Genomic DNA, 18,091 nt, shown 5'->3' with positions numbered 1-18,091 from the left:
ATGTAGGAGGATTTTAAAACACAGTCAGCGTGATTACACAACACATAAGCTCCACCGCAGCTTTCTTAAACCAACTATTTTGGGTGGAAAATAATCCCAAGACATTTTTCTAACTTTAAGCAAGAATTCTGCCGTGCAGTGCAAAGAAGAGAGGAACATTGTTGATAGCAACTGTACCTCCTGTCCACCGGATTTACTTATTTATTTATTTTTGTTTACTTCCAGCATCATTCAATTTTAATTGTCCTCGAGGTAATATCAATACTCCCCCTTGAGTGGAAAAATGCAAATAGCCCCACATCTGCTAAAACTGATCATGGCGTGCATTCATTTGTTTGCTTGTGGGTATTAATGGGAATAATTACTCGTGTAGAGTCATTTAAAAGCCTTAAGAATATTTGCATCTTTCATTAAGCCGATTTTCCAATACAATCACAGCACATGAGCAGCGGCAGCAGCTCTTTGTCCTCTCAGATTGTGCCGCCTCATGCACTTCTTTCCCTATCACTGGTAAATACCCATAATACAGCTGACCCCTTGAAGAAGTGTGCCCCTCGTTAAATAACTCATCCATCTGATATTTCAGATCACCTGTTTATGTTTATATGTGCTGAGCAGTTGAACTGTCCAGTATAGGTGGTGCAATGATAGTTTCGTTATTGGTATCAGAACGATATCAGCATTATAAGATCGATACTTTCTTTAAATCCTGTGTGTTTAGTGTGTAGTCCACTGATGTCTTACATAGATTATTTTTGGTAATGAAAAAATATACCTCAAACGTGCGCTATGAAAAGTATCTGGACCTTCTTGTGTTGACTGTGACTTCTGTTTTATTTATAGCCTCCTACAGCACATTTAAACACAGAGAGATCCTTTAGAGACAGGAACATTTACATTGCTGTTTACATCTCAAAAAGCCCCATGGTATCAGATGGATACTAAAATTTGCACTGTGGCACAACACTACTCTATATATATATTAGAGTAGATGGTGTTGGCTGAATATGTATCATTCTCTCTGGCACCTTACGTGCATAGACCACTATCTATTAACCACTTTCACAGGCTAATCAGACCCTAAACTTTTCATAACTTTATATAAGCCCTCCGTCTTGATTTGATGTGATGAGTGTGAATGTTTTAAAGCAGAAATCAGCCGACTGCCCTTCAGAAACCGATGGAGAAATGATTCATCACTCTAGCCCGCAGTGTCAGTTTGAAAATCAAATTCGTTTGAAGATAATGATCGCTGTTTTACATTCTGAATGGGTTTTAGATGCAGTTGTCAGAAAGACTAACGAATGATTTCAGTCAATATCATTCATGGTTTTAAGTGAGTGATACTTCATAGCGGTTTATTAGAGCTGAGTGAATTTACTTTCAGCAATTGCTTCATATACAAAATACTAGAGGCACCCAGTCATTACAGGAAATAAATAAAGGTGAAAGCCATTACCCCTTGTTAATTATGCTCTTAGTGCATTCATGATAAAAGAGGAGATGAGATGAAGTTGGACTGAGGTATATTTCAAGGCTTTGACAAAGCTCAATATACATTGGGATGTATTCATGTTTTCAGTTTGCAGAAAGCATCAGGATGGAATTATGATGCCGTCACACAATCAGCCATTACTACTTGACAAAGTAAATTGGTGCTGTTTCCCTGAAGTCAGTAGTCTGTTAGAGCTTGGGTGCCAAATTTGTTTCTGTCCATGGGCCACCTACAGCTCAGTTTGAACTCTCAAGTGCACCGAGCACTTTATAATGTCCCTTCTTTCTCTTCTGTTTTCATCTTTCTGTCTCTGCAGAGCTGTCCACTGCAGTGGGCTTTTTAATGTGCAGATTATAGCTGACAGGCCATATGTTTCACACTCTGTATTAGAGGTTTAAATCCCATAGTGGTGCTGCCGAAGTGGGTCACAATCAGTGTGACAGGCTTTGTTCGATATAGTATTTGAAGGTGGGGTTCTCTGTGTGCTGGCCTGCCTGACTTCAGAAGGCCAATTACATTCACCTGCCATTTGATTAGTACACTTCATGAGTATCTGGATTCTTTCTGCCTTCAGAACTCTTGTCTTCATGGCATAGATTCAATATGAATAAACATTCATCAAAGATTTCGGTCCAGATAGCATGCCATCAGAAATTGTTTACACTATGATCATCAAGGGATGGAGATGGTCAGCAACAAAACTCAGGTAGGCTGTTATGTTAAAATGAAGCTCAGGTGGTACTAAGCAGCCCAAAGAGTGCTCAGAAAATATCCTCCACACCATCAGACGCAACCAAGAAGCTGAGCTATTGCAGGATGGATCCACGCTTTCTTGTTGTTTGCACCAAATTCTGATCCTACCATCTGAATGATGCAGCAGAAATCAAGGAAGGGGATGTAAGGGGAGAATCCCAGTAGATCAGCAGTTTCTGAAGTACTCCGACCAACGTCTGGTACAAGCTAGCGTGCCACATTTAAAGTCACTTTAAATCACCTTTCTTGTCCATGCTTAGTTTGAACCTTGTCTTAACCTTGTCTGCATGCCTAAATGCAATAAGTTGCTGCCATATGATTGGCTTATTAGATATTTGTGTTAATGAGCTGTTGAATAGATGTACCTAATAAAGTGACCATTGAGTGTAAATGTCCCACAACTGTCTTTTTTTCTTAACAGATATTAACAATAAAGAAGAAAGATGATTTTCTGTCATATGAACGGAAGAACAGCAGATTAACAAACTCTCGGTTATTTCAAAACAAGGATCAGTTTGGTACTCTACTTCCTCCCCCCCGGTTATCCACACATCCAAAGTTTGGCCAAACTTTGAGACCCACTCACAAAAGTGCATCTTGACTTGCCTTAAAACAAAACTTTAACTGTGAGATTCATAGTTTACACAACAGCCTGGAGAAGTGCATGCGCATCTCCATCCTTCACTTGGTTGTTCATACACAGGAAATTAGTTGCATCAACTTGTCTCGTTAAGGAATAAATACAATTTTAAAGAATTATCTGTCACACGTTTTTCAAGATGATGTTTTTTTCATTATCTGCCTGGCACCGTCTGATGGAGCAATATAAGCAACCCAGCTGCTGTGGAAAAGCAGCCTGTCATCCTAACACAAAATATCCAATAAATACTTTATTTTCGAGACGTTATCGCTCAACAGGAAATTTTCATCTTTTTTTTTTCCCACTGTGGCATGCCGGATGGATCACAGTCAGTGCGGCACAAGGATTGGAGTCGATGGTTGACAAATTTAATAATGGCCTGTTTTAATAAGCAGTTGTTACCTGGAAATGAAACCCATGTTATCATTTAGTGAAATACTCGTTTCCCTCACCGTAAAACCACAGTCGGATATATTCGAGCTACTGTTTTATAAAAGCTTTACTCTCTGTGTCAACCAAACAAAATCTAACCTTTATGGATTTTATTAGCCTTTTATCAAAGCCATGTGAGTGATATTGATCTTTTTTACCAATGTGTGGCAGGAAAAGGAATAAGGTTCCAATTTTTCCCCAAATGCCCATATGACCTTACCTGTTGAATTCAATTTGAATGGGTACTGATGGGAATTGAAGATACAAATAGAACTTGCACACTGGCTAATGCGCTGAGCTTTGATCTGCTAGGCAAACAGTCCAGCCGTCTGTATTTGCCCTGTCCACATGGCCTCTTGCATCTCCTTCCGTGGAAGTGGAGGCATTTCAGAAATCAATTCACTTGCAGCTTTGCGGCTTAAAGACCAGTGCAGCATAATCCCAACCTCGTAAAAAAAAAGCAGACCTGTATTCCAGCCCATATAGATGGAAGCCTGTAATCTCGCCGTGCCCTCTTTCTGTGTGCTCTCTAAGCCCTCGCCCTCTCAAACCGTCCTTGCAGCCTACCACTCACCACTATTTTGCATCTGCACACAGCTGTGTGGGACTGTTGGTGGATTGAACTTGCTTTTACTTAAGGACTATGTGTTTGTAAGAAGCGTGCAAGTTTAGAAACTGTTTAATTCAAATGCAGAGGAAGCTGTTAAATATTTAAAAGTGCTGAGAATGGAATTTAAATGATATACAACAGGGGTACGTTAAATTTATTTAATGTTTTAGATATAGCAGCCAATTTGAAGTGAAGTGAGGTAAAGAGGTGTGGTATTTGCCTCCCAGCTGGGTGTGGGCTAAAATATTTAGTGCAATGCATGACAAGATAAATGGGATTTAAGTAAAATATCTGTATTTATGAGCCTAGGTTTTGCTCTGAACAGCTGTGCACATATTAGTATAAGTGCTAGTCATTGCCTCAGGTGTGTATTCATGTTTACAACTTGCATTTGTCATGGCGAAGTCATGTTTTGTGAGCCATGTGACACGTCATGCTGCCTTAGCATCTCTCCAACCTGGGAATCTCTTCTTATTTCTGTTGAGCATGGCTTCTGTCAGCTGTAATGTCTGCCCATATATGAGACACGCCAAAGCAGCAGGCACCATTAGGCAACAGATCTACAGTAAATGAAGAGGACCAGCGGTTTGGCACCATTCTGTGGTAGCACATAAACATGAGGATTAATTCTTAAGCCCTCCAATTTAGGTTCACTACCGTCATTCGGTCCTTATCTGGCTGTATGCAGTGCATGTACCCAGGAGAGAAGATAACAGGCGGTATGCCTCAGTGGTTCACAATGAGCCTTCACGACAAGCTTGGTTGCAATCACCTGATCTCTGAAGTGCAAGGATTATAGCTGTGTAAGTGTTCATGTGTGCACAAAACACACATGTGAGCATCATTGTGAGATTCAGCATGCAATCCAGGTCGAGCTGGTTGACTGCAATATGGTGAAACTTTTCAAATACATTACTGTGACAGATGGAATACCAATTTTGACTGTTTTTCAACATATTATTAGCTTAATGACTAAGGTCCGCCATCCCTCTTCTTTTAAAAGGTATCTTATGTGTCCCATGAGAGCACTAGTCAGGCTACCTCTTGTTTTTATGAGCCTAAACTGAGTAACACTCCTGATGTCAGAATGCAGAGCTCTCTCGATATTCAGGAATATAAAGATCTATCTTAATCTTAATTTGGCTTTTGACTTGAAGTACTGAAGTGTTATATCTTTATGCTTAGTTGTTAAGGTTGTAATGTATGTTTTTAAAATCAGTTTTGTGCCTGACATTTGCGTGTAATTTCATTTATGGGCTTGCCATCAAAAGCACTTTGAGATGCCTGCTTTTATCAAAGGCACTTAAGGTGAGTCGAGTCAAGTAGACAGCACTGAATAGAAAATCATCTTGTAGTAACGGTGACTAGCTGTTAGTTCCGATTCTAGGGTTGAATCATGGCAAAGGTAACGCCCTTGTATGTGGTGTTTGGTTATTCTCCCCACACCTCCGTGGCCTCCAACTGCTCCAGTTTGTCCAACAATCAAAACATGCTAAATCAAATCAAATCAAATCAAATCACTTTTTTTTTTATTGTCACATCACATGTGCAGGCACACTGGCACAGCACATGCGAGTGAAATTCTTGTGTGCGAGCCCCACAAGCAACAGAGATGTGCAAACACAACAACACAAACGAGCAAAATACAAGAATAGCCAACCTGAAACTAATAAATATATGTACAATATATAATAGTGTATGCATTTCTGGATGTGTATACTAAATATTTTCCTACGTGTGTGTGTGTGTGTGTGTGTGTGTGTGTGTGTGTGTGTGTGTGTGTATACACATTTTTACAAATTAAATAGTAAAAAAATAAAATAATAATAATAATAATAATAAAATATATAAAATATACAGAGTTGAATATGTGCAAAACAAGTGGCATTTATATACAGTGTGGAGTGCATAATGTTGAAGTTCCAGTAGTGAAGCTGAGGTGTCTATGAAGTGTTCAGCAGTCTGATGGCCTGATGGAAAAAGCTGTCTCTCAGTCTGCTGGTACGGGACCGGATGCTGCAGAACCTCCTTCCTGATGGAAGCAGTCTGAACAGTTTATGGCTGGGGTGACTGGAGTCCTTGATGATCCTCCCCGCTTTCCTCAGGCACCGCTTCCTGTAGATGTCTTGGAGGGAGGGAAGCTCACCTCCAATTATCCGTTCAGAGCACCGCACTACTCGCTGGAGAGCTTTACAGTTGTAGGCGGTGCTGTTGCCATACCAGGTGGTGATGCATCCAGTGAGGATGCTCTCAATGGCACAGTGATAGAAGGTCCTGAGGATGCGGGGGCTCATGCCGAATCTTTTCAGTCTCCTGAGAAAGAAGAGGCGCTGCTGGGCCTTCTTCACTGTTTTGTTTGTGTGTACTGACCACGTAAGATCCTCAGCCAGGTGTACGCCAAGGAACCGGAAGCTGCTCACTCTCTCCACAGCAGCGCCGTTGATGGTGATGGGGGTGTGTACTTCTCTGCACCTCCGGAAGTCCACTATCAACTCCTTTGTCTTTGCGACGTTGAGGGTGAGATGGTTGTCTTGACACCAGTGGGTCAGGGCGCTGACCTCCTCCCTGTAAGCCGTCTCATCACCGTTGGTGATAAGACCCACCACTGTAGTGTCGTCCGCAAACTTCACAATGATGTTGGAGCTGTTAGTGGCTGTGCAGTCGTAGGTGTAGAGTGAGTACAGGAGAGGGCTCAGTACACACCCCTGTGGAGCACCAGTGTTCAGTGTGATGGGGGATGAGGTGATGCTGCCCAGTCTGACCACCTGGCGTCTGTCAGACAGGAAGCTAAGGATCCAGCTGCAGAGGGAGCTGCTCAGTCCTAGATCCTGCAGTTTCCTGTCCAGCTTCGAGGGAACGATGGTATTGAATGCTGAGCTGTAATCTACAAACAGCATCCTCACATACGTGTCTCTCTTCTCCAGGTGTGACAGGGCAGTGTGTAGTGTGCTGGGTTAATTTTCTTGTAATTGTGCCCTTGACCAAGGCACAGACTTGAAGTGTGGAGTTGATCCCACGAGCCCACTGCCTCAAACACTAAGGATGGGATAAATGCAGAGAATTGCTTTTCCTACAGGGAAATAAAGGGTCTCTCACTCTGTGAAGGCCATGAGAGGCTCCAGCCTCCCTGCAACCCTGAATAGGATAAGTGGAAGAAGATGGCTATGATAAACTGTAAAAAATAAACATGTTCAGTAATATGTGGACTTAAATCAATTCAAAGAAGAGGTGTGCTCTGGCAGTTTTACATTGTCTGTATTCACAAAGGCAGGTTCTTTAAGAAATGGCTCACCCTGTTTGGTATGCAAGAAGACAGAGTTGTGCACAGAGTCCTGACTGTAACTCTGTGCAACACTTTTGTGGTGAACTGGACTGTCTGGAAGCAGGACCAGTGCTTTTCACAAAACCTTTTGTGCCTACGTAAGAGTAGAACATTGCAATTAAGTTCCCAAACGCTGCTGAAAACCCATCAAGAAAAGGGAACTCTGATATCACAGCTGCGGCCTATATCCTGTTTTTTAAACAATATGTTCAACATTAAAACTTTGAATACAACACGGCCGCATTCTCTGTTGAACTTACCACATTACTCTTTCTCCTGAAAAGCTGGACGTCTTTTATTTATCGATTTCATTCATTGAGATAAGGTTACATTAACTCAGCTTTTCAAATTAAATGTAGCTTGCAAAACGAAATGAAATATATGATTGTCAGACTGCAGTGCTATACGATCAGACTTTTTGCCCCCTGTTAGCCATTAGAAAAACTGCAGAGTATGGCAAAGTTTTCACAAGTCCATCTTTTATATACAGCGCATGATTAATCCAAAGATTGTGTATTAAAGATAAATGTAGGCACTGTGACCTCTCAGAGCCCTGTTGTAAAGCATGAAGGTGCTTTGAAACCAGATGTGAGGAATCCCAAAAGGTTGATTCTGTTCATCTGGACCTAACGTTTTCATCCAGATGAACAGAATCAACCTTTTGGGATTTACTTACCTGGATGATTGAGCATGCATCAAGACATATGTGAGGAATATGTGACACTAAGAGACGTTGCATCCTCATAGGCAAGTGATTTGTAAATCATAGTAAAACATACTATGCTTTAGTCTACCTTTTTAATCTAAATAAGTCCGTAGTTATTCAATTAAACATTATGGTGTATTCAGTGAGGCCCAAAACTAGCATTTGCGACCATAAACTAATCGGGGAAACAGTTTCCTGAGATCATAAATTAAAGCCAAGGTATTGGTGCAACCATAAGAGTCTCCCCCTGCTGGCCATTAGAAAGAGTGCACTTTTAAAGCGCTTCCAACACTTTTTTGTAGACAGTATATTTTTGATCTAATGTAAAGAATAAAAAAAAATTAATGTATTTTTTGGTTTTTATATGTTATCAAATTCCTTTTCATCTTGAAAAATTCAAATGATTTTCTATTTAAAAAAAAAAAAAAGCCAAATAAAACGTGAACACTATTTTTCATTAAGAGCGTAAACAACAGCGCATAAAGTGCAAAACAGCTGATAACAGCACCAGGTGACGGAGATGGATGGAGATAGTCTAATCCTCTCCCAGCCACTCCCAACCTCTCTCTCTCTCTCTCTCTCCCCCTGTGATGCTGCAGCTCCTGTAGGCTCTTCAGTCTCCAGTAAACAGCAGTCATGGCGACAGTGGTCCAACCGCTCACACTGGATCGAGGTAAGGCGCTCGGAGCTTTGCAGTCTGTGCATGTCACCGGAGAGATTATTCCCCCCCCCCCCCAAAACTTGAGCGAGGATTTGGTTAGATTCTGATGTTTTTTGGTGTGTGTGTCCAGCTCGGATTTCCTACACATCGTCTGCGCGAGTCGCTATTTCAAGGCAATATGAGCTCTGGCTTTTCGAAATAAAAGCCCGTCGGTTCCGTCCGTGTATTTTTCCAGACCGGAGCGCTCAGTTCTTTCGTCAAACTACCGAGGGGGTTTCTGCGAGCACGAACATCTTGAAATTAATACCCTTAAACCACTTACAAGGCGTCCCGTTTAATTTCATCTGTATTATGTAACCCCTTTGGCAACATTGTCCCGTTAAAGCTCGCTTTTTGATCTTCATCTGGCGGAGACAATAACGCTCAAATCCTAAAGCGCCTTGACACGAAAAATCTACTTTGTTAGACGGGAGATAACTTCTCAGGCTATCTGAACTGGACAGGTGCAAGACTGGCTGATTGGTTCCCTCATCAGGGTGTAGATGTTGTGTTTTGTACTTGTTGGAAGCGGTGTGCAAACAAACCGCAGTTGAGGGTTAATGTCCTGTGATGTTGCCTATAGCCTGTTTTGTTTTCATCTCAGTTAGCGTTCAGAGCTGTTAGTAATTACAGACTTTGTAACTTAGACACACATTAGTCCCCTGATCTCATTCATAAGATACAATAATAATGCATGCAGGCTGAAAAAATGTTCAGTTTCCCACCTAAAGATGCTGTACAGATATTTAAAATACACTAAGGTCTCTCGTAATATCATAGTAATTCCTCTGGGAGATTTGAGGAAGTACAAAATGTCCTGTACACTTGAGAAGATGCCCTTTACAACTCAACACTTTCATCTTAAAGGAGTCTATTTTTGAGGTCACTTTGAAAAATCCTCCCAGTCGCACATTCAGACCAAATGCAGATCCGCTGGTGAAATGTAATATTGCGCAAGCCTTGCATAGGGAATGGATACCGTCAAATATAGAGAAAGCAGACACCTTAACGCTTTACTCTGTGCCAAGTAAAGCCAGCGTCAGCTCTCCTCCCAAACCACATGAGGGAAGTATATAAATACTCTTTATTAATTATTCTGCAGGGATTAATCTGACTGATGTCACTTGTTATTGGTGATTTAAGTAATTAACCACATTAACATCTACTGCTAAAGTATACTATTTTTTCCCCTTCCGTATGTTCAATTTGTTCTTCAGTGAAATTTAATGTCTGAGGGCAGTGAAGCTTTACAGGTGCACAATCTGCTGGGAAGCTGCAGAAGTGCTGTACACGCAGAGTTAATGAAATGAGCCACAGATTGAATCCAGCAATGAGATAAACAATGCAACCTAAGCTTTTCCCACCCATGTCTCATAGTAGACTATAGATTTATTTTAAAAAAAGGAGGCTCTGCTAAGCTGATAAATAGATTTTTAAACAGCAAGGCAAGGAGCAATGTCCTGCAACTTGATAAATTGTCAGCATTCAGCCATGTCTGATCTTAGTCATTTGCTTGGGCAGTGACTCAGCTGTGACCTTCGTGTGTACACACGGGGCCTGATCCATACCCACAATCTGGAAAATGCAGCTGTAATGGCACAAACAGTAGTAATGATAGTTTCACGCAGGAGCTGTTAGAGCCAGGCAACATTATAGGCTTCCTGTCCTCGGATCCTGCCACTTTGGTGAAAACACTATAATTGCTAATGAAAAGGTGCACTCCTCTCGTTTTTGGGTGGAGGCTTTTGCTGCCGGGTTGCTGAGTTTGTCAAATGCACGCAGGGAGAAAAGGAACAGAGATGTTCATTTCGAGAGCTCCCACTTGGCTTGCAGGGTCACAGCAGGATGAAAAGATATTACATCATTGGCCTTCCTGTTATTGTCAAAGGAAATGACTGTGATAAGCAAGCACCGTAGAGAACAATGGATTTGAACTTCGCTGTATAATTTTTAAAAAAGCCTTTTATTCTCAGTAGATCTGGCATTTATGTAAGTGCAAACTGACACACACCGGAGATGAAAACCTTTCTGTATGAAACAGTGAGAGCAGAGGGCACTGTGACTGAAACTTCCAGAGATAAATTTAAACATCTATTAGGTACGGCTATGTTTCAGGACCCAAATGCAGGACCCAGAGACAATGGAATGAACTAAGTAAGGCAGCTTTATTGCTGTAGCTTGAAAGCTCAAAGAAAAAACAAGGATACAAAAAACCAGAAACTCCCACAAGGTTAAAACTAGAACCAACAGAACAGGAAACAAGGACCGCAAAGATAGCATGAGTGGACGATGCAACAACGAGCAGAGTAAGACTGAGGACTAAAATACACATAGGATAACGAGAGGATGGGCAACAGGTGGCAACATAGCTGGACCTAATGCAGACTAACGGGACAGGGGAAACGAAACTGAGTGCACTATACACTAGAGACGAGACTGTCAAAATAAAACAGGAAGTATGATAAACATGGAGATGAAGACTAATCACACAGGCTTGACTCGGGGACTGGGGAGAAACAGACGTGGGGAGATGACTGACTGAGGAGACAGAAAGGGAACATCAGACACAGAGACAAGAGAAAAACAAACATGAAAACGAGACTAAACACACGAGAAGACTAGACAATGCGGAAAAAACTCGAAAACCACACAGAACCAAAGCATACTTTATACATGACATAAATATAACTATGAACCTAAGAATCACATAGAATATTCAAAAAATAAACTGCATATTGTTCAGAAACTTAGTACCAGTACCATGACAACGCCGGCAAGCTGCATGTTTCCAGTGAAATGCTTACTCGCTGATGGCAGGATAATGCTGGCCACGTTCTCCATTTCAGTTTTGTGTGTTAATCTGTGTTACTTGTTAACTGGTTGTGTTTTTTTGTGTCATATTCATTATTTTATAATGGTCTGCCTGGTCCAGAATTCAGCTCAAAAAACATTGAACTAATAAAGCTCATTTGCTGAATTGTAGTCCTTCCTTTTAATTGCATTAAAGTCCTTCACTTTATAAAAAATGTCTGGAATGCCAGCAGGGTTGACCACTCTGTGTCTAAAACACTGCTTGTGTAGACATCTGTGAGATTACGGCCTCAGTAAACACTTTCCTGATGAGTTTCTGGACTCGGTTACTAATTTCAGGATGTATTGATTAAAACATGAAGTCAGTTTTGTACGATATTGTCATTATTACAGTCAGAGAGGGGGATTGTCTATACTCATTAGCTAATGACTTGTAATTTTAAGTTGCTATCCAGTGAGTATAAAGTGTTCTTAGTTTCACAGTAAGATCCTCTAATCACTGGTTACCTCTTGTTTTAAAACACAAAGATGGTGACGGTGACAAAGGATCCATCACCAATCCATGATGTAATGGCATCTACCGCTAACTTTCATTTAGAGTCTTTAATTGAGCAAAAAGTTGATGGAGATTTTCATCAGTTTAACCAGTGAATGATGTGCAGTAGACGCCTGGCATTATGTAGTTGGTGTTAACAATTGTAGAACAAGGAACGTGGTGTGGAAGTCTCCCCTCAAAAGCCCCCACTGTTTGCAGTTTTCCGAGCTAACAAGTTAACCCCGAACCTGTGGTTGGAAGATTAGATGTTTGTTCCTAGCTCTTCTGCACCACATGCTATGGGATGAAAACACTGATCGGTTCTTTATCCCCACCAGTCTGTTCATTTAGAAGCTGCAAAGCAATCTTTATTCGTCCCTCACTTTGCTGCCATTGTTCATTTCAACCCCAAACGAGTTGGTGATTACGCCTGGGCTTCACGCGCATTTCCACAAACCCAATTGTTGGATATTGCACTGACCATAGCTAGAAGGAAGATTTTAACTCTTTACACTCACTCTAATATCCATGCTGTATCTGTTTTAGTTAGTACAAATTCTCCATTCCCCCGAATACAAAAACATAGATGTAAAATTGTTGAATTTAGCTGCTTGTTACAGAGGTTTAGGGTGGCCGTGGATTAGAAGGTAGATTTAGAGAAGGTCATTTACCGATCAGAAGGTTAGTGGTTCGATCCATGGGTGCTCCTGCCAAAGTATCCTTGGGCAACAATCTGAACTCTGAGTCGTTCCCATTGTGAAAGTTAGATGAGACTAGATTACAAAAGTTAGATAAGATAAGTTAGATGGAAAGTGCTTAGACAGAGAAAAAAGTGTTTGTGTGAATGGGTAATGACACATGTTACACAAAGCATTCTGATTGGTCAAGCAGAGTAGAAAAAGTGCTATTTAGGAACTAGTCCATTTGCCATTTACAGGTTGAAACTGTGTTAGGGGTGAATGCATTGGTTTATCATTGTTAGAAGATTGCGGTTATGTTCCTTATACCTACAGCTGTACAGCATGTACAAGAAAGTGGTTTCTCAGCAGTGCATTTCTTCCTGCGAGGTCGTGATCAGTTCAAATGTCAACAGTAGAAGGAACCCGTTATGAATCATTTTGTTTTTCCTCACTGTGTTGCAGGGACCTTTGGAATAGAAAATTTTTTTATACAGTTTATGTCTTCTTGTCTTAGCACAGTGAAATGAATAACTGCAAGATCTGAGAGATCGTTGTGAGTTCATCCATTTGCGGCTAGAACATATTTCCATCACATCCACTCATGCACATGGCTGTGTTTAAGGGATTAAGGAGGTGCTGACAAGCTGACGTCACTTATAGCTGTCTATATTTTAAATGGCCTCCTGTTAATGCAGAAATAAAGGTTCTCTCAGTAATTGTCTTGGAGGGACATTGCCCAGTAATTACCCAGGATGAAGACGACAATAAGAGTGTGATGTTTTCTGGCTCTGTTTTCGCCACAGGCTCCTGCAGGAGCCATTACCCTTCTAGGAGTGATTTATTTCTTGTGGAATCGCTGCAGTTGGACAAATTAAAGCTTATTCTCTTGGCATGAGGAGAGAACTTGGTTGTCCCATTTTTTTGTATTCAGACTGTGATTTCTTTTGTTTTTATCACTGCCTTTAGCAGCAGAGTTGCCAAGGGCACCCAGGTCAAAGTGGCAGCGGCAGATGGCAAGGGCTTTTCAGGACAACTTACTCCCAGATGCATGACATCTGGATAGCATTTCTCAGGGTACAAAGGTGCGATTCCCGTCAGAGAAAGGTCATTAGAGACTTTTTCTGCCTGTCACCCTCCGAGATGGAAAGCAGCATTTCATTTAGAGTTAGTATTTGAAAAGAGGATCGCAGGTTTAAATCTCAGCTTTGCAGTTTAATAAACGCAGACAGACGCGGACGTGTTTATTTACATTGTTGCAGTTTTGTCAAACTGACACTTTTAATACTGAAAATGGATTAGGCTAAATTTTGTAAACTGCTATAAATGACTAATTATGTCAGGAAATGGGAACAGAGCCCAGTGCAAAAACATCCCCTCAACAGTGTTGTGGAGCGTTGAAGCCTTTATTACGTGTTACTGTGGCTTTGTTCAGCTCTGTGCCTTTTCTCTAATCAACAAATGATGAGGATGACCTTTTTTAGTCACAGCCTGATGTTTTCAGGGTATAATGCCACACAGACAGTGGCAGCTATATAATCATTTTATACCGCAATATTTGTTTTAGATACTTTTTTACATTGTAAAATTTAAAATGAGAAATATTGAACTACTGTTCTAGGAAAGGGATTACATCATGTGTTCTGTTCAATATATAAGTTGCTGGTTTGTCTAGAAGCTGCATTCATCTCCAATCAATACTCCAGATACTTGCTGATTGGTGACAGCATATTGATAAAATATTTCAAGAACTTCAGTCATCCAAAATAACTAGAGCTAGCAGAATTTGCCAAAAGGTAAGACACAGTATTTGTCAGAGAATTAAATCATTCAAATGCTCCAAAAGATGCTAACAACATAGACATGGTTAAGAGGTCCAATGTACACCTCTAGAAATAGCAATGTAAACAAGCAAGCTAGTAGTTAGCTTGCTAACTATTAAGTTAGCTAGCTAATAGCTAGCTATTAGTTAGCTATTAGCTAGCTAATAGCTAGCTATTAGCTAGCTAATAGCTAGCTAATAGTTAGCTAGCTAATAGCTAGCTATTAGTTAGCTATTAGCTAGCTAATAGTTAGCTCTAGTCATTTTCTAATATTAGGCTGTTAGTTTATATAACCTCAATTCCCAAAAGTTGGGGCTTTATGGATTATAAATAAATACAGAATATCATAGAGTGAAAAATTAGAATAGAATAGAATTCAACTTTATTGTCATTGTACATGCACAGGTACAGGGCAACAAAATGCAGTTTGCATCCATCCAGAAGTGCTTTAGTGATATAGATATATTACAATATATATTAGCAATAATATAGATATGTGAGTATATTACAGAAATGGGTCTATTATGGTATGTTATAATGTACACGGTATGAAGTATGTTGTGAATATTCTATAACTATAAGTATGTACAGGCTGTAGTGAGTACAAGCTATGTACAGGATATGAACAGGATATAAATATGAAAAACTATACAGAATATGAAATAAATAACTTTACAGAATCTGGGATATACAGCTATACAGAAATGGGAACTATGCAAGTTGTAAACAGTTGTAGGATTAAAGATTATCGAATGTACAGAATGATTATTTACACAGAGCTATACAGTAGTGCAGTTAAGATAAGTGAGGGTGTAGATAGTTTCTACAGAGGCTATATAAAGTGCTAGTGGTTGTGAGTGGTGGTTCAGTCCATGTTATTATTGTGTTTGAGGGTACAGTTGTCCATTGTGGGTGTGTGTATGTTCAGTCCATGAGTTTAACGTGGGTCAGATGTCAGGAGGCAGAGTTCAGGAGTCTGACAGCTGTGGGGAAGAAGCTGTTCCGGTACCTGGTGGTCTTAGTCCGGAGGCTCCTGTGGCGCCTCCCAGAGGGCAGGAGGGTGAAGAGTCCATGTGATGGGTGACTGGGGTCTTTGATGATTTTCCCAGCCCTTTTCAGACACCGCTTCCTGTAGATGTCTTTTATGGCAGGAAGTGGTGCTCCGGCGATGCGCTGGGCAGTTTTCACGACCCTCTGCAACGCCTTCCGGTCCGAGGCAGAGCAGTTCCCGTACCAGACTGTTATACAGTTGGTCAGGATGCTCTCGATGGTGCAGCGATAGAAGTTCACCAGGATGTCTGAGGACAGGTGGTTCTTCCTCAGAGTCCTCAAGAAGAAGAGGCGCTGGTGAGCCTTCTTGACCAGCTTGGAGCAGTTGGTCGTCCAGGTGAGATCCTCGGAGATGTGGACTCCCAGGAACTTGAAGCTGCTCACACGCTCCACAGCCGTCCCCTTAATGTGGATGGGTGGATGTGGGTCAGCATTCCTCCTGTAGTCCACGATGAGCTCCTTGGTCTTCTCGGTGTTAAGCAGCAGGTTGTTTCTGTCGCACCACTCAGCCAGACGATCCACCTCCTCCCTGTAGGCGGCCTCATCGTTGTCACTGATGAGGCCAATCACCGTGGTGTCATCTGCAAACTTAATGATGGTGTTGGAACCATCAGCAGGTCTGCAGTCGTGGGTGAAGAGGGAGTAGAGGAAAGGGCTCATCACACAGCCTTGTGGTACACCGGTGTTCATTGTGATGGTAGATGAGCAGCGGTTATCCAGCCGGACATGTTGGGGGCGGTTGGTCAGGAAGTCCAGTAACCATTTGCAGATGAGGGAACTGATACCCAGGTCTGTCAGTTTCCTGATGAGTTGTGAGGGGTGGATTGTATTGAATGCTGAACTGAAGTCTATAAACAGCATTCTGGCGTAGGTGTTGTTGTTGTCCAGGTGTGAGAGGACAGAGTGCATTGCGATGGAGACTGCATCCTCTGTGCTCCTGTTCCGGCGGTATGCGAATTGGTGGGGGTCCAGGGTGGGGGGGAGACAGGATTTGAAGTGTGCTAGGACCAGTCGCTCTAAGCACTTAGTGATGATGGGGGTGAGTGCTACTGGGCGGTAATCATTGAGGCAAGATGGGTTGGAGTTTTTGGGTATCGGGACGATGGAGGTGGATTTGAAGCAGGCCGGTACCACAGCGTGGGCCAAGGACAGATTGAATATGTCTGTGAGCACTCCTGCAAGCTCCCCAGAACACGCTCTGAGAACACGCCCGGGGATGCCATCAGGGCCTGCAGCCTTGTGGACATTGATCCTGCTCAGCACCGCTCCTACATCGGTGGGGGAGAGAGTCATAGGTTGGTGGTCTGGCGTCATGTCTGCTTTGGTTGTGGTTGTGGGGTTCCCTCGCTCAAAACGAGCATAAAAGTTGTTGAGCTCGTTGAGGAAGGAGACATCAGAGGATGCGGGGGAGGGTTTGGTGGTCCTGTAGTCTGTGATGGTCTGGAGTCCTTGCCACATGCGTCGGGGGTTGGAGTTGGAGAAGTGTTCTTCTACCTTCTTTTTGTAATGGTGTTTGGCTTTTTTGATGCCCTTCTTTAGATTAGCCCTGGCTGTACTGTAGGCGTGTGCATCTCCTGACCTAAAGGCAGTGTTGCGGGCCTTCAGGAGGAGACGAACATCCCGGTTCATCCAAGGCTTCTGGTTGGGGTACATAGTGATCCGTTTCTGGGTGGTGACACTGTCTGTGGTTTTGGAGATGTAATCCAGTACAGATGAGAAAAATTACTGGAAAAATTAGCGATAGAAACCAAAACTGTTCTTTGTACCAGGCGCCTCTAAATGTGTTTATTTATGTTTAAAGTTGGGCATTGTAATAGGGAGTCTGTGGAGATTGACTCACTTATAGAGTTAGCCTAAAGTGGAAGTTAGAGGAACTGCAGTTTTGGTACTTATAATTTTTTTTTCTCTTGTTTTCATCTTTGGAGCTCGGCACTTATAACACAATCTATCAACAAATCCTCAGCTGGGATCTCTTACAATGCTATAATCAGTTTCTTCCACTGATTATGTCCCTGTTCAGCAGTTTTCCTTATTCTCCTTCTCTATTTAATTTTAATTAGTTAGAAAGTCAAGAAAGATGAAGCTGAAAGAAAAAGTAATAGTGAAAGTCGATGAATTTACATGCCTGGGGTTAAATTCTCAAAGCAATGGATGGTTCACAAGAGCGGTGAAGAACAAAGTGGAGGCAGGGTGGAGTGGGTGGAGACGAGTGTCAGGGGTAATTTGTGGTAGAAGGATAGCACAAAGATTGAAAGGGAAGGTTTACAAGATGGTAGTGAGACCTGCGATGATGTGTGATTTAAAGATGGTGGCACTATCATAAAGACAGGAGGCGGAGCTGGAGGTGGCAGAGTTAAAGACGTTAAGATTATTATTGGGGGTGATGGGACAGGCAGGATTAAAAATGCATCAGAGGGACAGCTCAGGTTGAGCAGATTGGAGGGAAAGTAAGAGAGGCAAGGCTAAGATGGTGTGGACATGTAAAGAGGAGGGATAGTGGATATACTGGAAAACAGATGTTGAAGATGGAGCTGCCG

At 41.8% G+C, this 18,091-nt stretch overlaps 1 protein-coding gene across 2 annotated transcripts in view; it reads left to right on the top strand.

The window, feature by feature from the left end:
• Window positions 1-8,547: 8,547 nt before the first annotated feature.
• Window positions 8,548-18,091, top strand: part of lin7a (lin-7 homolog A (C. elegans)) — a 51,356-nt gene continuing 41,812 nt past the window's right edge. For both annotated transcript variants that reach the window (XM_086269034.1, XM_086269035.1), the window contains exon 1: window positions 8,548-8,631. In XM_086269034.1, the coding sequence (XP_086125160.1) occupies window positions 8,595-8,631 (37 nt within the window). In that variant the 5' untranslated portion in view covers window positions 8,548-8,594. The remainder of the gene's footprint in view (window positions 8,632-18,091) is intronic.

This window comes from Aulonocara sp. 'chitande type north' Nkhata Bay, linkage group LG17 (genome assembly GCF_057382095.1).
Source record: "Aulonocara sp. 'chitande type north' Nkhata Bay isolate Kocher_YH1m ecotype deep benthic linkage group LG17, A_spYH_male_GT1.1, whole genome shotgun sequence".
Lineage (NCBI taxonomy): Eukaryota > Metazoa > Chordata > Actinopteri > Cichliformes > Cichlidae > Aulonocara > Aulonocara sp. 'chitande type north' Nkhata Bay.
The sequence above is the reverse complement of the archived record's forward strand: the minus strand, read 5'-3'. Positions and strand labels throughout refer to the sequence as shown.